Consider the following 25,805-nt stretch of genomic DNA (forward strand, 5'->3'; position numbering starts at 1 on the left):
TCTGTCCTGCAAAAACAAGGACTGGTGGCAACACGACTCCAGCAGCAGCAGCAGCAACAGCAGCATTGTGTCCTACAAATGAGAGTGCGCTTGCACAACCCGACTCCAGACCAGAATCAGAATATGAATACTGCAGGAATCCGATGAGCCATACAGCTCTTTTTCACCGATGTCCAGTGGGGGCACGTGGTAAGAACGTTACAACTGTAGTGACGTCAATGGAGTCACGATGGCGATGAGCGCTAGCTGCTGTCACAAGAGTGGAACTGTGCGTCTGGAGCCTCTCTCTGGCACCAGAGTTGGTATGGGGCCGTCCATAAATGACGTCACGCGATTTTTGACGATTTTTGACCCCCCCACCTCCCATCGTCACACGGCGTCACAAAAAGTCAGACCCTCCCCCCTCAAATACGACGTCACAAAGCATGCTTCAAATCGCTTTAAACTATTGTCATTGTAGTGCGTATTTAATGTGGCGCTGCACTCTGATGTTGTAGGAGAAAACATTTATTAAAACGTCTATTTAATTAAGTAGAACGTGTTGTCTGTATTTATTTAAAATTGCGCATTTTGATGTGACGTCACATTTCTCAAACCCCCCCCCCCTCGTCACACATCGTCACAAATTTCTGACCCCCCCTAGGTGCGTGACGTAATTTATGGACGGCCCCTATGGCATGGACGTGGGACCTAGGGGGGATAGTTCTGGTGACGTCTGAGAGAGGGCAAGTGAGGACGTGACAATCTGGGTGAACCCGAGAGGGCACGTAACCGGTACAGGGTAGCGAGGGGGGGGAAAGGGTGGCTTGAGGGACACGTGATGCTCGGTCGAGAACCTTTTGGTGAGACCCAGAAGGGGGCGTGGCCACGCCTCTAGGGAGTATAAAAGGGAGGTCCCGAGAGCAATCGCGGCTCTCTGTTGGAGTGGAACCCGTCGGTGCTACGTCTCTTTCATCCTGGGTCCTCGGTCTTCGGTCTTTACGCTCGGCTTCGTGGGTCAGGCATTGTGTTACTGACTGACCCGGTTATGTAGTTACCCCGTTGTGGTCTAGTTAACCAAGTGTAGGTTTTTGCAGTTACCCTGTTGGGGTGTTATAATACACGTGTTGCCTCCAAGTTCTAGTGTGTGTCTCCGTGGAACCCGCTACACAACAACAACAAACAGTACAAAAACACGACAGTAGTGCAATTTTAAGAGAGGTAAACAAATCACCCAAACACAAACAAATACAACACTAAATCATCCCCATCCTACCAGGCAATTCCCACTGAGGTATTCACTTATTTTTCTAAAGCGACCTGGCTACAGATGACAGCTAGACGAAGCAACGTCATCATTTGGGCATTCATTGCGGCCAAATAATCTAAATAGCGTGCAACGAACATTTCTTAATTGTGGAGGGCACAAAAAAATATTTAAAAAACGGAGGATTCGGAGAAAACAAAAAATCGACTCCAGTAGCCGCGGTGACCGCAGTAGCAGCGCGTTCTACAAACGAGAGTGCGCGTGCGATGTGCTCCACGGGCGTATTGCAGCGGAGTGTTTGCTTATCCGCCGGTCCCCCCTTGCTCGCTCGCTCGCTCGCTGCACCGCTGTTTGCTCATTGCGCATTGCCCGTAGATTGAATTTGATCGCTCGGGGTTTGATTCCATCAAAGGAAGGTCCCCCACACTTTCAATTCCCAGTTTCCGCCCGATAAACACACCACGCCGACGATCACAACGGGGTCCGCTGAAACACCACCACCACCACCATCACCACCAACAACAACAAAACCTGTCGCGTTGTCGGATGAGTTTGAGTTCGATTGGGGGTGGACGTACGCACGCTTTACCCCGCCGTGCCACGAGAGACACGCGGACTCGCTCGGGACCCTCCTGTGCAGCGTGCGTAGTCTCCGTGAGCTTTGTCAAGGAGAGGTTGTCGGGACTTGATCAGTTGGCGTGCTTGTCTGTTTGCATGTAGAACTTCTTTCGCACCGTACGTAGCCAATCGCGGAGGTTTAATGGGGTCCCCCCCTCCCCTGTATTACACCCCCTCCCCAACCCCTCTTTGTATCCCCGTGCCTGGGACCCAGTACAGTCTGCAAGGGCCGGGCATCTCCACTGCTCATTGTATGGAGATCGCGACGTGCTTGTGTGATACGGGGTTCGGTGGTGTAGTGGGTAGCGGTCACCCGGGTTCGATTCCCACTCACTGCCAACACCAGCGACGATAATCTGAACCGGTCCTGGGCCACCCGTAGGCCGATTCAGCCTCAAATGAGTACCTGGTGCGGTGTTTAAACATCGCCACTGGGGAAACAAAGGCGGTCGGGCGTGCTGTTGGCCACCCACCTCCTCGTGTGCTGTGCCGGCCTTCATAGGTGCTCGCTAACAACACTTGCCCCAACAGTCTGTTAAAGGCTATACGGGGGATGGTTTGTCTTTGATGCGTCTAAGCCACTGCGGCAGCCAAGTTATTGGGCGAGGCAGTACAGAAAATAGGTTTCTGACCTCTATTCATTGAATTGGGTAGATTATAGAAGTGTACACGTAGGAGTTGTCTTCGGCAAATTGTTACTCCCGCCACGTACAAAGAATACTTATTCGTATAAGTCTCCCAACGAATGTGCACGTGCACTGCTGGATAAAGGCTTCTCCCTGCTCTGTCACACGAGGGAATGGTTTGACCATACTTCACCACGGTGGTCTGTGCTGGCTTGTGAAGTGGGGGGGGGGAGTGGAGGAGGAGGCCAGGATCCTGGGCAGGTATCGAACTCGGGTCGCTGGATTCACAGTTGCAGGGTGCAAAGCAGTAACAGCGCTGATTGTGTTTTTTTTAATGTTGTTGTTGTCTGAGGATATGAACCCAGAGCACGTATGTTTGTAGCCGTATAATACATTATTAAAGTAAACAATTATACGCGACACAAACACAACTTAACACGTGCGCCTCACAACTATTTTTTTTGTTTAAATATAAATCAAATCAAACAATCGTTCGATTCCTAATTAACTTTCGTGCAGCTGAGCCATAAGGTAAAGGGTAAGGCCCTGCAATTGCTCGCTCGCGCCACTGCCGCCAGACAATCCTCCACTCGAGGCGTCTCCAGAGAGCTCCCGCGGTGTTGCGACCTCCACCCCCTCCCTCCACGCTCGGCCAGGCATCTGGTACGAGGGCGGCAGTACCCACACTTTACCCCACCACCACACCGCCACGTGGCCCATCGACGAGCCGCGGATCGCGTGGCCATTCACAACTGCTGGGCGGACAGCGCTTTGAAAGGGGTGACTGGGTGGGCGAAGGCTATGGGATGTGAGAAGCGTGCATCGTTGCTCTCAACTGCCGCGCCTGGAGATTGAACGTGAACCGGACGACCTCTGGGGTCTGATGTGCCGCCAAACATCGCAACCGCTGCGGAACGGCCTCTGTAGATGAAACAATTTTAATCACGGATAACGCTATTATCTCTCTTTTTTACAAAAGCCATCGAGAGAGCGAGCGCATCAGCAAGGGCAATAAAAAACCCATGCAGAATTCTCACGCAAAATTAAACATGCTCTCAAATAGCCAGAGCAAGTAGTAATACTAAAGGGAATTTGATATTACGTGTATTTAGTATTTACAGAAAATCTGTTTGCCGTGGGATGATACGCTGAGGGTAATAAGCTTCGAAAATGTAATCTGGGCAAATTTGTTGTTGTTGCGCCTACAAATGACTTTTTTCTTTATCGTGCTGCAGCCAGACTGCTAAGAACCCTCTTTGTTCTGGTGAATGTCTTTTTTATACATCTTGTAACGGCGCCTTATGTGTGTTTTTTGTTTTGGGTTTTTGTTGACGTGTGGGCTATAATTAGATATCTTGAAACAGCATCGGCCTCTGCGAGAGATTTTAAGATCCTTCAAGAGACATGGATGTTCTTTCGGTAAAGTCACGTAGAAGGGAAATCATAAAATAATAAAAATTCATTATACAATTCTCACGACGTTTCGATTGCAACACAAGCAGTCACGAAAGCTTTAAATTGAAAAAAAACATGGATGTGTTTTGTTTCCGTCTCATATTGTTTTATTACTTTAATGAAGCTGCCATCTTCCTAGTTTCTAAGTTTTTTTAAAACAAAATTGGCTTTGAGAAAGATATTTTCAAACATATAATGGGTGGGTTGGGGGGGGTGGCGCAGTAGTTAGCGCACTGAGCTATGAATTCGGCCACCTGAGTTCGATTACCGGCCACGGCTAACACCAGTGGCGAGTAATATCTGAAGCGTTCATGGGCAGCCCTTTCACCAACCTGTACTGAACAGCGTAGTGAAGTTTGGTCAAACATCCCACGTTCATGAACAGCATGGGGAGGCCTTCATCTAACATGTGGATCAACGAAGAGCCATACACTATGAATCTACGAAATATTGTGGTTGTTGATGATGATGAATCTGAGTTTGTAATTGATAAAAGAACGTTCTGCTGCTCTACACAACAACCATGGGAACAATGACAAAGATGATGATGGTGAACCTTGTTGATGACGATGATGATGATGGTAAATTTTGTTGATGGAGATGATGACAGTGAACCTTGTTGATGATGACGGTGAACCTTGTTGATGATGACGGTGAACCTTGTTGATGATGACGGTGAACCTTGCTGGAGCACCGCTCCGTCAACATCAAAGCGACGGCATCATAGTTTCGCGCACCGCCGAATCATCGCCCGAATCATCGCCGCCCTACCTTGGGGTCGTGAATCCCCGTGAGCTCGTCGCGTGACCTCCCTCCCACCAGCATCGCGGCCAGGTTGGCCGTGTAGATGCAGAAGCACAGGAGGCAGAACATTGCCCAGAGGCCCACGAGGAAGCGGCTGGACCAGCACCGAGGGGCCCCCCTCGCCACGTTGCGGCCAAACAGCACCGAGTAGCAGAGGCCGAGGGCAGCCGCCAGCGAGAAGGAGCCCCGGGCCTTGGCCGGCGTCCCCGCCGCGGCCGCCGCCGACCCCGAGATGCCGCCCGGCGCCTCGCCGTCGGCGCGCGGAGTCCTGCACTCGAAGAGCGTGAGGAAGAGCGCGATGGCGTGCAGCGCGACGAAGACGCCCACCCACACGGTCCAGTGGAGCGGCAGCGCGAAGGCCCCCAGCGGGTGGCGCCCCTCCTGCCGCCGCGCCACAGCGATGGAGAGGCTGCTGGAGAGGAACGGCGCCGTGAACTCGAGGGGCGGCGCGGCGCGCGGCCCCCCGGCGCCCAGCGCCGTCACCGCCAGGTCGGCCGCGCCGCTCGACAGCTCGGCCAGCGGCCACGTCCAGCGGGCCTTGCCCCGATCGTCCACCACCGCCGCCTCCTCCTCGTCAACGTCGTCGCCGCCGCCTACGTACAGGTCGAGGTCGAACGAGCGCAGGTCGTGGGACAGCTTGTCCAGGAGGTCGACGGCGTAGCCCGAGCAGCAGCGGGCGCGGTAACGACCCTCGCCGCGGCCTGGGCGGCCGTCGCCCGCCGGCGTCGCGACGCTGCCGTTGCCCGAGCGGAGCTCGCGGAACGCGGCCTCCAGCGATTCGGCGGCGGCAGCCGCCATCGCCGCCACCCCCCCGCCGGCGACGGCCTCGAGGCAGGGGCGTCCCGTCGCGCACCGCCCCTCGTCGGCGGCGTCGGCCGTGGAGACGAGAGGCGGGTGGGCGAGCGCGGCCACGCGCAGGCGGGGCCGGGCGGGGCCCCCCGCGCCCTTGCGAGCGTGCTCCCTCGTGTCCGGCCACAGGCTCGGCTCGATGGTGATCTCGGAGGAGTCCCACGAGCCGACCTTGGTCCACGTGGGAATGCCCAGCAGGTCGTGCTGGAGGTGCCAGATGTTGTGGCGCGCTGTCGCGGTGATCCTCGACGCGTTCTGCACTTCGATCCACCCCGAGATGCCCTCGAAGCTCGTGTTGGTGATGAACCTGTAACGGTGGAGGTCGCGGGGTGGAGGGTTGGGAGAGGGGGTGGTGGTGAGGGGGTGGTCAAGAGGGTCATCGTGTGGAGTGTTGTTGGCTGTTAACGCCAAGCGGCGTTCATCTCGCTAATGAAATGGGTGGCAAAAAATATTCGAATGTTCGTCGACGGAGTGTTTATTGTCGCTCCGTTAGATGATGACGATGATGAGTGGGTGGAAATTGCCGAGCGCGACGATCACTTGGGCCGCTGCCCACCACTGACCGTAGCGCGACCGACCGTTACGAGGCGATCCTGGCGAGTCTCAACGAAGACGAACGCCAATAGTGCACTGAGGAAGCTTAGATTAAACATTTGTTTTACCCGAGTTCACTTATAACGGCTGACCTCAGCATAACATCGGCAGAGAATTCCACTGCAACCAACAATAATCAAGAGCAGACTTCATCTCTGGCTCTTTTGTCGCCTCGAGTGAGACGATAACCAAAGGAAATCCACAGACTACGACCTTTAAAATTCCACGGGGTCTCGTCGACCAACCCTGCTCATCGCACCTCCAATTAGCACGGTTGTTTCTATACGGTGCGAAAGAATTTGAACATATATACGTAAAAATACACAAAAAACACATCTACTAAATTAACACTGAATGCCCACACAGCTCACTGTCACTTAAATACCACGTTTGTTGTGCTGTGAATACCCGAGCTGTCAGACAGGTTCTCCCTTCGGCTGCCACTGCATCGTGGGTCTTCAGTTTAACACTTAGTAGGCTTTCACAAGCAATATTATTCATAATAAAGGTTTTCATGAGTTAGATCGCGTTAATGTAAATGTGTCGTTAACCCATCACCAGCAAATCTGTAAGGTTTGTCACATAAATAAAACACGCCAGTTGCTTCAGCACACCGGTGTGTTGGAGAGTCATTGTGCACGTTGTGGGTTTTACTCTCCAACACACCGGCGTGCTGATCTAACCCCTAAAACCTTCATTATGAATCGTTCGTCTTGGCCGTCGGCTGCCATCCCCTCTCGAGAGGTATCCTTCGCAAGCTCACAATTGAGATTGTACTCGAATAATATTCTTCACTCTCGTGTATTAACCAGTGCCGGATTATCCTCGTAGCAAAAGTAGCTACATATGCTACGGGCCCCGCACTTTCAAGGGCCCCGCGCGAAATGCTTTCAAGCTATTAATTTCGGTTCAGTGATTCTGCACTTGCTCTATTACTATAGTACTATACTGCCTTCAACTTTTATGAACGACTGGGTGTTCAAGGTTATCGATTTGTCGTATTATCTGGCTGTATAGCAAATGAAAAAAAGATGAATTTACTATGCAAGTAAAAAATTAGTTTTTCAATATGTATGTGTGATATTTATTTATTTATGGCCCTTTATAACATATGCTACAGGCCCCGCACTAGCTTAATCCGGCACTGGTATTAACTCCACCTTTTCCAGCATTGACATTGGAAAGCATATTAATGGAGTGGTGGAGGGGTTGCAGGTGGTAACATTATAATAATAATAAGGTATAACACTTTGTTAATTAACTTCTGGATGAAGTCAAGGCAGTTGTTTGACCATACCTCACTATGCTGGTTAGTGTGGATTGATACAAGCAGGGGCACAGGCCCAGTTGAAATAACAACCACCATTGATGTTAGCCACGGCTGGTAAATTCACTATGTAACACGATTTTTGTACTAAGTGTTATTTTCTAATTGCTTATGCCTCAAAAGTATAGAAAATGGTTATTATTTCCGACAACATTTGCTTTTGTGACCAGGACTTTATGTGAAGGAATGACACAAATGCACACCACGTTTTCTCAGTGGAAATAGGTCCATTTCAAAATGTCACTGTCCTGGTCACAAAAGCAAAATTTGTGGGGAATAATAGCCATTTTCTGTACTTTTGAGGCATAAGCAATAAAATTACATTTACTACCCAGGAATTAAAAAAAATTGCTACACAGTGAGGTGTCTGGGTTCATAGCGTTGTGTTCTCACCACTGCCGCCACTGCTCTACCCTAACTGATCGGCTCTGTATCTTAAAGTGATGGCTGCATGCAGAGTGCTGTATTCATTATGTATGGAGAGCTGCTCGATTTTAAATAGGTGGCCAGATGATGTATTAAGTTATTTTACAAGTGGAGGCTTTTGTTAGGGAAGGCAGTGCCCCAGATGTAGAAATGCATTCATTCCCAGTCGCCCTGCGAATTCTGAAATTCCAAGGTGTCCTTTGCAATAACAACAATAACGATGACAACAATGCCGCGAAAAGGGCCTTTCTGTAAAAAAAACCTCTCAATCAACCTTCTCTCATTTGGTTGGAGGGATAACCGTCTCTGCTACACTTAGACTTTCACGACCAATATCATCCGTAATATTGGTTTTTTTGGGGGGGTTAGATCGCGTAAATATATAGATGTGTCATTAAACTTACACAGCCAATTAGTAAGGTTTGTCACGTAAACAAAACATGCCAATTCGTTACTAGTACAGCACACCGGTGTGTTGGAGAGTAAACCCACAACATTTACAATCTGAGTTATCAAATTGTCTGAGACTAACCTTACTAATTGTCTGTGTCGGGTGGTGGCGGGTTTAACGACATTGATTTTTACGTGATCTAAGCTTACAAAAACTATATTATGGTCTCTGCTACTGTCCCCACGGTCTATACTTCCTTTCTTCTGACAGTCCACAATTGCTGAGACTCCTCCTGTGTTCAAATGCATCATCAATACCTGCATTTTCTGCCTCATGACTGTGTGCCTCTCTCTCTCTCTTTACAAGTTTCTTCATTTTCTCTTCTGCTATGAACATCGTCTCCCCAAGCCCGTTAGCATTCTACGCTGCTGTCCCTGCATACGTAAAAATAAAATAAAATCCTCTTAAATCCCGCTTGTTAAAGTATCTTGAGCTATAGCCTCATTTATATGCGTAACAAAACCGTATTTTGCATTTGCCTTTGCCTTACAATTGTATTCAAAATGTAAACAAAGCACTCTGCGAATCTAACTTTTTCTAACAGTGACGTGTTGGCGTAGACAACTCAATGCTCGGAGTGTTCCATAATTGCGGCGCTTGGTAGTGCTTCACTGCGTGAATAAGGGGGCCACGGTGGCGAGATGTTAACTACCTTGCCTGGTATTCAGGAGATCGTGGGTTCGATACCGACCGTGACACCTATATACATTTGCAGTTTGCGTCTCTCTCTCCACGTGGTCGGGTGGATTTTTCTCCAGGTCCTCCGGTGTTTCGCTCCACATTTGGAATCAATGCGCGTTTAGAGTGTTTGGCTGCTGTTTGCATGTGATGATGAGCCACTTCGTTGAGCAATCCTCTGTGATATCAAGGTCGCTTCTGAAAAAGCGCTATACAGCTCAGTGGGCCTTACCTGGTAAAATAACAAATAGTTCAATCTTGACTCAAAGCTTTCGTTACTGCAGGAATTCCTAACGGTGACTTTACCGAAATGATGACGACCGCTTATGGTGCGATCAACACGTCGTAGATTTTTGTTATTTTCTTTGAACCTATCTACGTAACTTTACCGATAGACCCAAAGAATAACAAATAGTTAATAGTTTAAATAGGTTGTAAATCAATTACACTGGTCAACACACTTTTTCTAGCATAAGGTATTCCAACAGTTTAAAGGTAACGTTGGGGTGCTGATTCCAAATCTGGCATCAGTTTTTGTCTATCACATCAGGTTTTTGAGATATCAAATATTGCATTTTCAATAAAAACTGCAGAAGAAAAATATTAAATAAATGTGGATATCTACATAAAATTATATTATAAACACACTATCCTAAAAATACAACACCATATTTTAACACTAAAGCAGTCACTGACTCGCAACAACTTGCAATCATAAGTGACAGAGTTAACTTCGGGTAAAATCAATGCCGATAGCATAACATGAGATGTGATAGAGCAAATCTGACATCAGATTTGGAATCAGCACCCTGAAATTAGTCTAAAACAGCTGCAAAAGTCCAGGCCAGAAATTTTTTTTATTTTTTTTATTGACCAGTGTTATCGACAGTCGGTTGATCTGTGGGTCGTGGTTTGTGATGGGAAAAAGTGTGGGCAGTATTCCCATCCTCTTCCATGATATTTTCACCATCGAGAGCCCTTCTCTCGTGGAGGACCCTTCTGCCAGCAGTGGCGAGCGATTGCAGGGCTGCACCACCTTCACTTGTTTTACTTACGTGACAAAAAACGTCGACGGCTTTGTTCACATCCATCTTGCATTGTTTCATGCATTAGTTTCTGTGTAAAACGATTTGGACTGCCATGAATTTCCACGTGATGATGATGGCGACGACGTCGATAAGAAGCCACGTTGTTGAGCTGTCGTCCATGATAGCCAGGTCGCCTCTGCAAAAAGAAGCTACACGGCAGCGCAGTGGGGCCTTACCGAGTTAAAGAAAAGAAAAAGTTTCGTTCAAACGGTTTCAGCGCCACGCGTCCGTGGCTGTACGGCCCTGCAGTGCGCTCCCAGGTTGTTGCCGCGCGCTCTGCCTCCGGCACAACGTCAGCAGTGACAGCCGAGGTTTCGCTCCGCTCTGCGTGAACTCCCTCCAGGAGCCGAACGTTTTTTTTTGTCTGAAACCCCCCCCGCCACCCCCGCTCTGTTGTTCTGGGCTCATAGCGCCTGACAGCATGCTGGCGGTACGACCCAAAAAAGCACATTGCAGGGCAATTTCAGCGTCTTAAATTTGACAAATATCCCTCCCCCCCCTCATCCTTCCGGCACCCCTGGAAATCTTTTGAAAAAGAAAATAATGTTTTGGAGGTTCAATGAAAATCATCCTGAAGTTTGAACGTTTCGTAAATGTCACGTGATAGTAGTTAGTTATTTAGTCTGGATTACATTTGCATTTTGACATATGATTCAATAGACCTCTGCTTTGTATTAAAATGAGACCTGCAAAGCGTTTTTTCATGCAATGTCTTTCGATGAATGAACAAACTTATTGCTACAAGGAACCAATTTTCCTCCCGTCAAAGTTCCATTTATCAGCGCACGCAAAAAAACTTAAAGGTCACCACTCCATGAAAGCCGCTGTAGCCTTCCATTGCAGGAGAGCATTTATTTCTGTCAACGTTGCCTAAAATATTACTCGGCAACTGCAAACTTCGCAGCTTTAACTCGTGGGAGTTTTGTTGTTGTTATTGTTGTTGTGTATTTAAATGTATGAAATGCTAACATTCTAATTTTCCTGTCGGCCATGACGGTTGCTTTGACCGTTCTTCACCGCCCTGGTTAGTGCAGGCGGGCAAAGGTGACGCGTGCAAGCTGTCGGCTTCCGAGCGCAAGCGTGCTCACCGTTACGCCACTGCTCTATTTCACCAAGAATGCTGAAATATCGACTTCTCACTAATAATAATTATAATTTAAGCGTATAAAGCGCCCTTAAACAATCATTCTCAGGGTGCTTCCGAACCGTTATATAACGTTTCGCTGGTAATTACATCCAGCTTCATCGGGCGATTTGCCAGATAAATCTGGATGTAATTACCAGCGAAACGTCGTACTCAAATTTTAAATGATGTTGATTCGCTCTTCGACACACCGGTGGGCCAAAGAAGTGAATGATTTTGTCCTTTGCAAACGTGACACATTTTTACTGTTTGGCCGTGTCGGGTGGTGGAGGGTTACGACACATTTATAAATAACGCGATCTAACCCAAAAACGTTTATTATGCATAATATTGGTCGCGACAGCCTACGTGTTAAACCGTTATATAACGGTTCGGCAGCAAATGGCCCACTTTGGGCCAATGCGACAAAATCTGTTGATCTCTTGAAAAGTGTCCCCTTTGTAATTATAGGGACACCGTTTGGGGTTTAAGCCGAGAGAGGAGATAATTGAGTGTTTTTGCACTCATTGCCAAGAGTGGCATATTTCGCATTACAATCCTAATCATGCGCACCAAATGCCCGGTGCTCAATTATTAAGTCCAAATCTCATATATATAGCTGGCCTTGAGTGAGCAAGTGAGAGAGTCGCTAATGCAAATTATGATCGAGGAGAGCGGGAATGCTGAAATTTGGCAAAAATATACTCTAGCTGAGTCTTTAGTTCTCATGGGAAATATCCAATTTCTTTTGGGGGGGGGGGGCAATTTTTATACCGGTTCTTTTTTGAGATTTTCAACACAGATCTATGAAAGTGTGCATCTGGAGGTTTCGAACGGTGTGTGTGTATCAGAGGTGTGGACTCGAGTCATGTGACTTGGACTCGAGTCAGACTCGAGTCATGAATTTGATGACTTGCGACTCGACTTGGACTTGCATAACAATGACTTTGTCCCACCTATGAGATGTGGACTCGAGTCATGTGACTTGGACTCGAGTCAGACTCGAGTCATGAATTTGATGACTTGCGACTCGACTTGGACTTGCATAACAATGACTTTGTCCCACCTCTGGTGTGTATCATCGTCACCAGCAGCCGCAGGAGCTGCCCATGGTCGATCTACTGCTGGATGAAGGCCTATGTAAGCCTGCAGCGGTGTGTCTACACACAATTAGGCTGAGAAGGCATCGGGCTACTTGAGCAAAGAGTTCCAGTGGCAGCTCGGAGCACCGTAGTCAACATTCACTTCCTGAAGAAGCTCCGTGGCACGTGGAGCAAAAGGTCGGACATAGTGCGGAACGCGCGGTAAGACCTGGAAACGTACCGGAAGAGCCGTACGGCAGCATGACCTCGAAAACCAACTTAGTAGGACAATACTAATCATGGTCATCATCAGCCATGGCCAAGCCACTTGTGGACGAAGGCCTCCCCATGTCACCTCCTATCCCCCAAGTTCCTGTGGTGTAACATCAATGATTGTACAATCAACAAGGTCAAAGTGATTTCATTCTCAAATGAGCATCGAGGCAGTACTCGTCTGCTGTTCACAGCCCTGCGCCAGTGGTGGAAATTCCACATTTCTATGGCAGGGTTGGGGACGGAGGGTTGCTTTTGGGGTGAAGGGTAGATCGAGTCTAGCCATAGACTAAACAACTCGTATGCATGTTAAACTTCTTTCGCACCGTATGTATCCAGCCATGCTAATCGGACCAGTACTCTTTTCGTCGACCCTGGCGTTAAACCCCTGAGCAGGATTTGAACCCGGGCACTTCCGACCGCGAGCCTCTGCTCCCTCTACCGCTGAGCCACAGCCCGCAAATGACTTCACCCCTCTCACCTGAAGAGGTACTGTCCCGAAGTCTCCGACGTCGTGTCCAGGTCGAAGCAGTTCGTGACCGTGGGCACGAGCGTGAGGTCCGGCCGCACCATGACGGCCGTCCGGATGGCGCGTGCCACCAGCTCGAACGAGTCCACCAGGTAGTTGGAGAGGTTCGGGTCGCGGGTCCGGCCGAACGCCAGCAGCCCGAGGGGGAACTCCTCCCTGCGGAGGCCCTCGATGTCCTGCGGGTCGCCCAGCACCCACTGGTAGGCGGGCGCGAGGAGGCGAGCGGTGGCGGCGGCGCGGAACACGGCCCCGGCTTCGGCGACCTCGCAGCCGAACATGACGATGGTGTCCGACGCCCCCCTCAGGGTGCGCAGCTGCTCCGCCAGGCCGTGGTGGCCCACGGCCGGGTTGACGTTGAGCACCGTCTGGATGTCGAAGGTGGAGTTGACGTAGATGTGGCTGAGGAACTGCTCGTAGACGTGCCAGTGGACGTCGCCGTTGCACACCACCAGGCTCACGTCGCTCCAGCCGCGCATCTCCAGCAGCTCGACGAGCACGTCCATGAAGGTCCTCCGGTGGGTCCTGAAGCTCAGCAGCAGGCGGTTGGAATCCTGTCTCGCCCAGCCCCCCCCCCCACACCGCGAGGTGAAAAATGGCAATGCGTCAGGGCGTGGTTTTTTTCTACCGTGAATAGAAGCATTTTTTTGATGACTTTCATTGTTTTGGCTGCTGTTGTAAATGTCCACGTGATCAGCCAATTCGTTGAGATATAATTTTTGCGGCCAGGTCGTTTCTGCAAAAGAGCTACCACATAGTTGAGTGGGCCTTACCTGGTGAAATTAATAATAGTTTAGTTGAGCATAAGTTTTGTTTTTCAGCTCGCGGTTGCTCAAATACAGGCTGGAAAGCGCCGAGCAGCCAGCGACAATCAGCGCTATTAAAGTTGTGGTAGATAGGAGTGAATACTTTGTTCAATTGAGCAAGGTTGTAAAGGAGACTATGGCAGGGAATAACCAGATGTGAAATGTTGTGACCTGCGGTGCGGTGAGAGGGTGAGTAAGTAGGTGAGTGAGTGAATCGGTGGGTGAGTGGGTGCGTTGTTGTGACATGCGGTGCGGTGAGAGGGTGGGTGAGTTTGTGAGTGAGTGAGTGGATGAGTGAGTCAGTGGGTGAGTGGGTGTGTTGTTGTGACATGCTGTACGGTGAGCGAGAGGGTGGGTGAGTGAGTGAGTGCGTGAGTTAGTGAGTTGGTGAGTGAGTGTGTTGTGACCTCACATGCAGTGAGTTAGAGGGTGGGTGAGTGAGTGTGTTGTTGTTGTTATCTGCAGTGCGGTGGTTGAACACAGTGCCTTTGAGACAAAACAGCCACACTCTGCTTGAGCCAGTCCTCAACAATGGTGGAGGAATCAACGACTACAGTTCATGGGAACAGTATCCACAGTGGTAGTAGCGATAGATGAGCAATAAGGAATGCAACTGACCTCTGGTAAGTGAATGATTGGAGTGAATCGATGAGTACAGGATTATCAATCAATAAATGACTCTGCATGCACGTACGATCGCAGAGCTGGAATTTAGCTGAGTGCAACATTCAATTTAACATGGTGGGGCTGTTTTGTTTGTTTGCGTGCAGTCATTGGTCACCGGGCTGCAGGATGAGAGCATCAGCTCGCTACAATTTGAGGGACCCAGTTTAGTCGCTGTGATACATTTCCACGTGACGATACGCCTCTTCGTCGAGATATCATTTGTGGCCAGGTCGCCTCTGAAAAAGAGCTACGTAGCTCAGTGGGCCTTACCTGGTAAAAAAAAATTTGTTAAACACATTTTGCGGGTGTTCCAAACCCAAATTCAACCTTGCATAGCGGTCTGAGACATGATGAGATCGGGAAAATTCTGGGCTTATTTGGCCATGGTCACTTTTTGTGTGTGCTTGTGTTCGAAATGACAGTTGCAAGGCAAAGGCCCTCAGTGACGAGCAGCAGAAAGAGCTGGAGTTGAAGGTAATCCACCACCTGGATTAAGTCCTGAAAATCCTGCGTTGGTCGTGGAGGTCGCGAGCTTAAGAATCAATATCGGGGACACCTCTGATATTATTGTGTTGTTGGCCTGAACTCGAATCCCAGGATTTCAGCAGTGCTGGTCCCACGCTATGACACGGCGGCGATTCTGACCTCCGTTTAAGCCGCCTGACCACCTCGGTCAAGTCGTGAATCGCCTCCGTAACTGCACGTCGCGTTTTGAGTGCTACTGTCATAGCCAGACGAAGCAGTAGCGCCGTGGTTAGTTAACTGCACTGTGAACCTGGCGACCCGCATTCGGTTCTCAGCCTTGACTCACACCGGCTAACGAGTGATATCTGACCTAGTCCTGCCCCTCCCCATCCCCATTTCACCAACCTGCATTGACCACCGTGGTGAAGTATGGTCAAACAAGCCTCATGACTGACACAGCGTCGGGAGGCCCTCATCTAGCAGCGGCTTGCCAAAGGGGCTGTACGATATCACCGCCGAACAGAGGGCATGTTTGGGTGGCATCCATCGGTGGCATTTGTTGCCTTTCCTTCTTGACGGCAGCCAGACAGATTGCGACCAGCCCACGTTTGACCCCCGCCAGATGGAGTCGCAAGGCGGGCGATGAAGAGATGGTGACAGCGAGCGGAGCGCCGCAAGTGCGTACTCCGCGGTACGCGCCACGTTACCAACCACGAGAAGCACTTCCCTGGCGCATAACGCGTCTTTATTTTATTGCAATTTCAACCTTGACGCACTTTTGTAAACGCTCCCCTGGACGTGCTGTTACGCGCGAAAAATTATACTCTACGAGCGCGCCGTCCAATTTATTTGTTCGTCTATTTTTATATTTTTATACGCGCGGCGGGAGACGGAATAATGGCCTAAATTGTGGAGCGACGCTTTACATTACGGCATATTGGGTCCTTGGGGTAACTTCAATGTTGATCATTTGTGTAGGTCGAAATTCCAGGCAAAATTCATTCCACTCGTAGAAAATTTTGCCAAAAACAAATGGAGCTAATGGGGTCTCCAATTCACTGTTGACGACATCTTGAGGTGCATTAAGGCAACCTCGTGCGAAGGTGACACAACAATGCCGTTAGTTTTGAAAGGGACTCACGCGTGCCGAGACACCGTGAACAATGAGCAATAATTGAATGTATGGGCCTGTTGAGTCATGGCCGGTTGAAGGTATTCTCAACGCCGTGCCTGTTGTGGCGATGGTTTGACCCTACTTCACCACACTGTCAGTGCAGGTTAAAAATGAATTGTTGCTGTTGATGTTGGCTATGGCCACTGCGTTCATGCGTGGCGAGAAGGGCGCCACCATGGCGAAATGTTAACTACCTTGCCTGGTATACAAGAGGTCGTGGTTTCGGTACCCACCCTGACTGACGCCTGTATATTTGGAGTGTGCATGTTTTCCCCGTGGTCGTGTGGATTTTTCTCTGGGTCCTCCGGTTTTTCATTCCACATTTAGAAACGTATGTCTAGAGTATTTGGCTATTTTTAGGACTAATTAATTTAGATATTTTTAGGACAATGCATATATTATCAGTGTGTTTTTTGTTTTGCACACATGATTCCTTGTAAAAAGGTTTCAGTTTTGTTGCCAGAAAGAAAGGGGGAAAAACCCTATTATTGGTATTTGGCTAATATACATTTCCACATGATAATGCGCCGATTTGTTGAGCTATTATTTGTGGCCAGGTCGCTTCTGAAAAAGAGCTGTATAGCCCAGTGGGCCTTATCTAGTACAATAAAACATATTTTAATTGTTGTAGTTCCATAGCGCAGTCCGCTAACCACTGCATCACCACTTTCCCGTATGTATGTTGAACTTATTTCACACTGTATATAGCCAACGGTTACTTTCATATCCGTATGGATTTCCGAGCGTCAAGCATCGGTGGATTTTCCCTGGATACTTAAACATGTAAAAGAGTTATGACAAAAATAATAAGAATTCGACGAATAATCCCAATGCAGCACCCTACCGAATCATAATATTGAGGCTCAGTGAGGTCTTACTGGCTAGAATTGTTAATATCATCATCTTTATCATCTACATATCCTTCTAAGCCACTATCCAAGTTGCTGCATTACTCGGGTGCATCGGCAGAATGCCTTGTGTGCGTGTCTTAGCTTGCAGCGTGCTTTTAAAACTATTCAACAATTAAACAATGTTTTATTTTACCAGGAAAGGCCCACAGAGCTATATAGTTCGTTTTTTTCAGAGGCGACATGGCCACAAATGATAGCGCAACGAAGTGGCGTATGATGTGAAAATGTATAGCAGCCAAATACTCTGAACGCATGACTCGAAATGTGGAGAGACAAACCGGAGGACCCGGAGAAAAATCCACGTGACCACGGGGAGAACATGCAAACTCCGAATCCACAGGCATAAGGGTTGGGATCGAACCCACGACCTCCTGTATACCAGGCGAGTTAGCTAACATCCCGGCACCATGGCGCAGTGTTGAGGACAGTGCGCGGCGAACCCAGTAATCTGAACCTGACTCCGCAGCGAATTTCAGCGGTGAGTGAGAGCTGAAAGTTCACCAACCCACACACTGACCAGTGTGGTGAAGTATGGGGCCGTCCATTATGGACGTCATGCGATTTTGGACGATTTTTGACCCCCCCACCCCCTTTGTCATACGGCGTCAAAAAAAGTCAGACCCACCCCCCAAACAAAAAAACATGTTTCAAATCACTTTAAAGCGCATTTTGATGTGACGTCACAACCCCCCCCCCTCCTCGTCACACATCGTCAAAAATGTCTGACCCCCCCCCCTAGGTGCGTAACGTCATTTATGGACGGCCCCTATGGTAAAAAAAAAACCCGCCATGACGAACACGTCTTTGGGAGGCCTTCATCCAACAATTGGACTGACAACCCAGAAAACTTGGACCAATGAGCCAACGTTGAGTCAACGTTGTACGGTTACTGGCAAAGGTCTGTGAATAAATTCGTATTTAATTATGCTGTCAACGCCATGTCATAATGTACGTTTGCATGCATGTCGGACTTATTTCGCACCATACGTAGCCAACCGTACTAATCAGAGGCGTGGTGGGAAGAACAACAAACTAAGCACAAAAAGCAGTCCTAAAGAAATGAGTTCTCAATCGAGAAAGAGAAGAAATGATTGTCCATTGAGAGCATCTCTGTGTGAGCAGTAGGCCACAATTTTCTTTTCAGGGAATGACCCCCCAAAAAGGCTGTGTCACAGAACCACTTCTGAATTCACTCCAAAAGCGCTCTACCTTTTTATGAGTCCTGCAAATATGTTTTCGTTTGCGTCAGATGGCAATCAAAACAAAACCCTTCAATCGTACTCGCTGGAACGTGCCACATTTGCTTGCGCAGAGTCACAAACCCTACTTGCAGATGACGTAGTAATAATAACACTTTCATTTTATAGAGCGTCATTCACCCTGCTGTCATCCCATACTGATGCCATGTAAGTAACCTTGTTAAACGTAACCTTGTTTTTTTTGTTGACTTTCACGTGCGGTCATCTGTCGGTGGCCGAGCTTTAGCCGCCTTTAAAGTTCACCACAATTGAAAAGGTAATTTAATCACGGACGGCTGAAACCCAGTTTCGAATCTAGGATGTCAGCGGTGCTGGCTGAGTGTCGGTGATGGCACTATTGCCCCAGGTCGCTTGTCCACCTCTGGGTTCACAATTTTCAATATCATTTGCCAGATGGCATGCCGTCCGGCGATCCTCTTGCACAGACAATTGTCATGCAGTCAACTCTCGATTATCCCAGCGTAATGGTGAGAAGGGGGTGGGCCAGCATAACACCACCAACAACAGCAAAACAAAATCGTGGACGTTGCAAAAATCTACGTGAAGCAAAGATGATATTCCGCTGGGCTGTAATGGCCAACGCCATTAAAATAAAAACTAAACTTTTATTTTTTACAGGGCAAGGCCCACTGAGCTATATCGCTCTTTTTTCAGAAGCGACCTGGCGACGCATGATACCTCAACGAAGTGGCTTATCACGTGGAAATGTATTAGCAGCCAAACACTCTGATTCTAAATGTGGAGGGAAAAACTGAAGGACCCGGAGAAAAATCCACACGACCACGGGGAAAGAGGCACATGCAAACTCCAAATCCACAGGCGTAAGGGTCGTGATGGAACCCACGACCTCCTATATACCAGGCGAGGTAGTTAACATCTCGCCACCGTGGCGCCCAAACCACGACACCACCGCTGACAAAATTCCTTGAAGAGCCTTCAACATACCCTGCTATGAATACGACGACCCAAGCTTTTCCGGCTTACGACCAATTACAGTGGCGAATGTCTGAACTGGTCCTGGGCATCACCTATAGGTCAACTCAGCCGTAAATGAGCACCTGGTGCAGTATGCAAACATCAGCACTGGGGAGATAAAGGTGGCCAAGTGCGGTGTTGGTTACCAAACACCCCTTACCCCAATCTGCGCCGGCCTTCACAGGTGCTCGCTAAGAGCACTTGCAAACACAAAGATTCGCTCTTTAGCCTCAACAGACTGTAGGAGCAAGTGCTGTTAGCGAGCACCTATGATGGCAGGAGCGGTACATAAAGTGGCTAGCACCACGCTCGGCCGCCTTTGTCTCCCCAGTGGTGATGTTTAAAAACAACACGAGATACTCATTTGAGGCTGCGTCGACCTAGGGGAGGCCCAGAACCGGTGTTCAGTTTAATTTATTAGGTAAAGCCCTGTGAGCCATGCGGCTCTTGACTCGGGTGCAACCGCAACAAACAAACATCTTAAAGTGACTACGCGCAACAGAAAAATCGAAGAAAAAAACAGCAAAGTCTGCCAGAAAAAAACACCGTTTATCATTGCTGTGTGCTAAAAATCCCAATGGGATGCAAGTCAAACAATAACAACCTTGAGATAATTTACATTAAAGTTATTAGGCTAACTCTGTACTTCAACAAACAAACATGTCTAAACCAGACAATCGTCAGCGGCGAAACTCGGGTCGCGGGGCTCGTAGCAAACACACCCAAATGCACGCGCAAAAAAAAAACACCCCACTGAATATTTAATAAAAGATAACACACACGGTTGTGACAAAGTGCGCAGTAGCCGGAGCAATACAACCGCCGTGTGCCGGCATCTTCGGGAACACGGGGTAACTCCCTTGAGCTCCCTGTGACATTTCCGGAATTACAAAAAAGATTTTACTTCAACCGCAAATCGATACCCGGCGTCTCTGACTTCCGCTTTCAAAACGGTTGAGGAGAACGAACGGCAAAAGCGAAGCAAAGTTTGTCAAAACCGTTGCTCAGCATCGAATCTGAGTAAGTACTGTCCAATGAATAGGGGGCGCCACGGTGGCGAGATGTTAGCTAACTCGCCTGGTATACAGGAGGTTGTGGGCTCCATCCCGACCTTGAAGTTTGCATGTCTCTCTCCCCGTGGTCGCGTAGATTTTTTTTCTCCGGTTCCTCCGGTTTTTCCCTCCACATTTAGAAATATGCGTTCAGAGTATTTGGCTGCTATGAATTTCCAAGTGATAAGCCACTTCGTTGACCTATCATTTGTGGCCCGGTTGCTTATGAAAAAGAGCTACATAGTTCAGTGGGCCTTGCCTGGTGAAATAAAAAATTGTGTAGTTTAAAAAGATCTAAAATTGGGATGTATTTAAGCACGAAATGTTGTTTTTGAGATTAAACCACGTGCACTTAATTTGTGTCAATTCACTGTTAGATGAGAGCCTCTCCATGTCATGTAGATCATGAGAAATTGAAAACACTGGTTTGACCGTCAAGGGACAATCTTATAGCAGGGTGAGTGGCAAAGTGCATCCTTTGCTGTGGAGAGTGTACAAATAAGCCCACTTGAAAGATTTGTCAGAAGTCCTGTGAAGAAAAAAAAAACGTCTTCCACAGCTAGTCTCTAACAAATGGAGTGCACTGCTCTGAGACGTCTCTGAATGAATTCTTCATCTCACGGCTTGACAAACGCTGAGAGAGAACTCAACGATTGAAATAAAATTGTGGGAAAATACCCCCCAAAAAGCACAAAAACCCATCAACGATTTCAGTGAAACATACCACGAGGCTTACCAATGGCACCACTCGGTTGTAAATGGTTTTTGAATACAATTGGAAGTGGGATCCTTACAACTCTTAAAATTGGAAGTGAAATACTTTCTAAAGGAAGCGCCTTCTCTTTTCACCGATGCGGATGCAGTGGACCTGCCATTCAGAAGTCGCTGGTTCGATCAGTGGTGCAAGATTATTAATGCTGCCCACCTCTGTCCACACAGCAGTATCATTTTCTTTACGACACGTGTACTAACTTTTTGTTGTTATAATTTTACCATGTAAAGCCGACAGCTCTGTTCAGAAGCGACCTGGTCATCATAAATTATACCCCAACGAAGTGGCTCATCATGTGGAAACGTATCGCAGCCGAATACTCTAAATAGTTAGGCCATCGGCAAGTCGCGTGTGCTGGAGGAAAGTGTGGGTGACTCCCACCTCTTCCAAGATATCTGGACAGCGTGGTAGAACAAAGCGTGGTAGAACAAAGCGTGGTAGAACAAAGCGTGGTAGAACAAAGCGTGGTAGAACAAAGCGTGGTAGAACAAAGCGTGGTAGAACAAAGCGTGGTAGAACAAAGCGTGGTAGAACAAAGCGTGGTAGAACAAAGCGTGGTAGAACAAAGCGTGGTAGAACAAAGCGTGGTAGAACAAAGCGTGGTAGAACAAAGCGTGGTAGAACAAAACCAAAATACTCTCTCGAGAGAGAGAGAGAGAGCAGTGTTCTTCACTAATTTTCAGAAGGGGGGGGCACTTTGAAATCATTTGGGGGTTGACAGCACGATGATGGTGATGGAGGGGGGGGGGTGTTTTCAGATTTTGTGCCTTGCCAGGGGCCGTACGTCAGGGGCCGCACAAAATTCCACCAGGGGCCACCAGAGTCTAGAGGGGTCCGCTAGAGCAGTGTGGAGGACATCCACCTACAAATAATGACAGCGCTACACCTTTGCTATGTAGTAGGGCTGAACGAGTTGGGGGAAATATCTAATTGCGATTTTTTTGACAGATATTTGAGATTTGATTTGCGATTACATTTTTTTAAGTCAAGCTTCAGTTCAATTTTCACTGTGTAATAGATTTAAAACACGTGATGGAGCATTACCACATGATACCATCAAAATATGAACTGCTCTATATATAATAATGCAAGTGTAATAACAGCCATAGAGGGTTCACGTGGGGATTGGCTTGCCGGTCCTGCTTGTAGCCAATAAGGGTTGAGATAGGGACCATGGCCCCGGCGTGATCACGGCATGTCATCAGGAGTGATTGGCCTAGCCATTCGGGGCCCCAGCCAATGGGGAGCCGGATGAGGGGCGTGGTCCCGGGATTGACAGGGAACCATCGAGAATGGTCGAAGCTGTCCATGTACGATTGGCTGGGGGAACCACGTGACGAAGGTATTAAGAGCGAGTGGAGGGGAACGATCGGGAGCAGACTGAAACTGACAAGAGCAGGGTCACGCGCGGACGGGGGCTGGGGTTGCCACGTGCGCGGTGGGGACTTAGTGCGTAGTCTGTCCTCTCTCCGTTGTCTGCCAGCAACGGAGAGTGAGTGAGCAAAGTGTATTGTGGAGTGGAAATAAAAGGACCGATTCCGAAGCCGTCTCTGGAAGGATTATTACACAAGGATGAGAACTTACAAGATATGAATTGCTTCCAACATGTATTTATGAAAATGTTTAAATTGAAATAGAACAATCAAACATAGAACCATTGTTAAGTTAAAGAAATGAAGTTATAATAATAAAAAATAAAACTATTCCAATTAGAAAGTAATAGGACTTTTCAAATCGCAAAAAAACGCAGCCTTTGCGATTTGAAATCGATTAATCGTTCAGCCCTGCTATGTAGCCGTGGGATTAACATGCGAGGAGGTCACATATATTACAACGCTCGTGAAATCAGCAGGTGTGCCCACGTGTGTGTGCGTGCCACGTGAGTCTGTGCCCACAATCATTTCTCCGACTAAATCGGCTCGAGTCCTCCTATAAATCCCGTGGCTTGTGTGCGACCACATCCGCTCTCTGAATGCATGCACGTTGAACTTATTTTGCACCGTACGTTTCCAACCTTCCCTCTTCGCTCCTCTCTCATCATCTTCATCCTCTCATTCCCCGACATGGTGGCCCAGTCATTCCGTCTCCTGCTCCTTCCCTTCTAGCCCAGCGCTCCTCCCTCCTTCCTGCCGCTCATCGTGAGCAGTGCCCTCCTGGGGATCTCCGCCGTCCCGGCATCTTTGCCCCGGTCTGCCCCCTTTTACACAACTCACTCTGCTCCCCCTTCCCGTGTTGTGCCGTGGGTAAACAGTTTTTGTGCACGAGAATTCTGTCACAAAATAGCAAAGCTCAATTGATGCATTGTGGATTGCCAGCCCGTTCGCTGTTCATGAAATCTTCCTCCTTTCAACAACAAGCTGCATTGCAAGGGCGATCAAAGTGTTGGGGACACTCGCAATCAGAAGGTCGGCAAGTTCACATTTCTCTCTCGGAATTGACTCGGCCCATCATCTGGTCACGGTCAATAAAGGAGGTACCACTTAGTGGCAAGTCGATCGCAGTCAATCGTGGGTGTCGCATGGACAAATCGGCTGCTGTTATTAAATCAATGACGGCTTCTTTTCAATCCACTGCTGGATGAAAGGCCCGGAGTCAAGAAGTGACCGTGTGACTGCCAAAACAATAGGAGGCCGCAGATGTATGTCTACAACGTAGGACTGAGAGAGCGAGAGAGAAAGACGGAGACAACTCGTGGGGAGACACCGTCTAGCAGTGGAGTCAGCATGGCTGGTGATGGGGATGAGCGTTAACCCAAGGATGCGGCATGCCGGTTCGCATCGATTCAACCTCTTTGCCTCCATTCCGGCAACCCTGTCCCCCATCATTTACCTCCTCGCTGATTGTGCTCTTTGCTGTCTTCACTTTCTGATACGTCTAAGTTCATTTGGTTTTGTTGACGACGGTGATCCCGTTTAGTTAGCCCCCCCCCCCACCTGCTTATTTTACAGCGGCAACAAAAACTTGGACGAAAAACGTCAATATCGCTGAGAACGAGCACGGAGTACAGCAGCAGCAGGGGTCCTTAAGGAATATTTGCACAGCTAACAAGCGAGGTGTGTGACGGTCCGAAAACGAAACACGCGCGAGTCAAACAAAAACAATAACAGTGCACGTGTAAAGATGACAAGTTCGGTACAGGTGCAAGTAAGCTCTATATTTTAGTCTAACGAAGACAATGATTCCCCTTCCACCGTCACCCCCTTCCCCGTATTGCATGAACAGACCGTTGGGGCACTTGCTTGGAGCGAACACCCTGTGAAGGCCGCAACGGCACACGTGGGATTGGGTGGCCAGCACCACGCCCGGTCACCTTTGAGGCTGAGTCGACCACCAACAACAACAACCCCCATTGGCCACTAAGTGGTGGTTACTTTACCACGGCGTTTGTGCCAGGCTATGTGCACTTTAAGGCCACGTGAAGTGTCGAACGCCCGCTGGGAGGAGGTCACGGGACAGACCCAGCAGGTGCCATGGGTTGACTGACTGGCCGATGCACCACCTGTGCCCCCAAAACGTGCCAACTTGCTGTGTTTTAGCCGCTTGGCGCTCCGCTCGTTGTTATGAGTCGACCAGTGACATAATACACACGCGAATGACACTTAGGCTCCCCCCCCACACCCGTAGATGGGATTAACAACAAAAGACGAATGGATGTAGTGAAAGGAGACAGTAGCATGACAATGATAACAACCTTTGCAGCTAACACTGAACATTTTCATAGGACCTTTTTTTTCCAGGATCAAAGTATGAAAAAATAAGAATAGCTTTCACCATTTCTGGAAATAATGCATGTTCACCACAAGCAAGTGTGGTTAATGCATACTTGATTCCTTGAAAAAGGTAGCTATTTGGTGTTTGAACATCTCAATACTTGTTCTATTGTCAGAAAGGGTAAAACACATTATTATTTTTTCAAACACTGGAAAAAGCCCCCAAGGGCGAGTGCACAAGTCTCATTCAAATAAGAAGGATGGAGGGAGGCGGCCCCCACTGTTTTTGACAATGAGATGCGATTTTTTTAAATCGCTCTCCGCTTGATATAGGACCCACATCCAATCGAAAAGGGCCCTTGCGTAGAGATTTCTGGCAATTCACCAGCAATGGTTCCAAGCGACCCTGACTCTGCCGATGAGACACTTGCATGAAAGGGAGAAAAAAAAAACACCGGTGGTGTCTGATTTTATTAGACCAATGCTGCTGAAAAGAGTCACTCCCACAAGGCTAATGGGAGGTGTAAAATATATATATATATTTAAATATATGTTTTGAATGTGCGGGGAGATAGTAATTTGATTTGTGAGCAGCGCCATTGTTCAGAGCGACATGTACAAGTGTAGGTGTCGCCACAGCGTTAGAGGCCCTATCACAGCTTCCAAGACATATATCGGAATGAAGCATATTGTTGTTTGCTTATTGTATTTAATAATAATTCCATTTATCTAGCGCTTTTCATCAAGGATCATACCAGCAGCAGACACTCGGCATTAAAAAACTATATTATTAATACATTTTAAAAAACCCATTTACTAAATTAACTCAAACTTTAATAAGTGGAAGCG

The 25,805-nt window shown here is 48.3% G+C and overlaps 1 protein-coding gene across 1 annotated transcript in view; it reads right to left on the minus strand.

The window, feature by feature from the left end:
• The window catches only part of LOC144947732 (glutamate receptor ionotropic, NMDA 3A-like), an 83,563-nt gene that overhangs the window by 46,027 nt on the left and 11,731 nt on the right, over positions 1–25,805 (minus strand). The window contains exons 2-3 of the mRNA XM_078877062.1: positions 13,122–13,720; positions 4,717–5,905 (exon numbers count right to left, since the gene is read on the minus strand). Of these exons, the coding sequence (XP_078733188.1) occupies positions 4,717–5,905; positions 13,122–13,720 (1,788 nt within the window). The remainder of the gene's footprint in view (positions 1–4,716; positions 5,906–13,121; positions 13,721–25,805) is intronic.

The sequence above is a fragment of the Lampetra fluviatilis genome, chromosome 46 (assembly GCF_964198595.1).
Source record: "Lampetra fluviatilis chromosome 46, kcLamFluv1.1, whole genome shotgun sequence".
NCBI classification, from domain to species: domain Eukaryota; kingdom Metazoa; phylum Chordata; class Hyperoartia; order Petromyzontiformes; family Petromyzontidae; genus Lampetra; species Lampetra fluviatilis.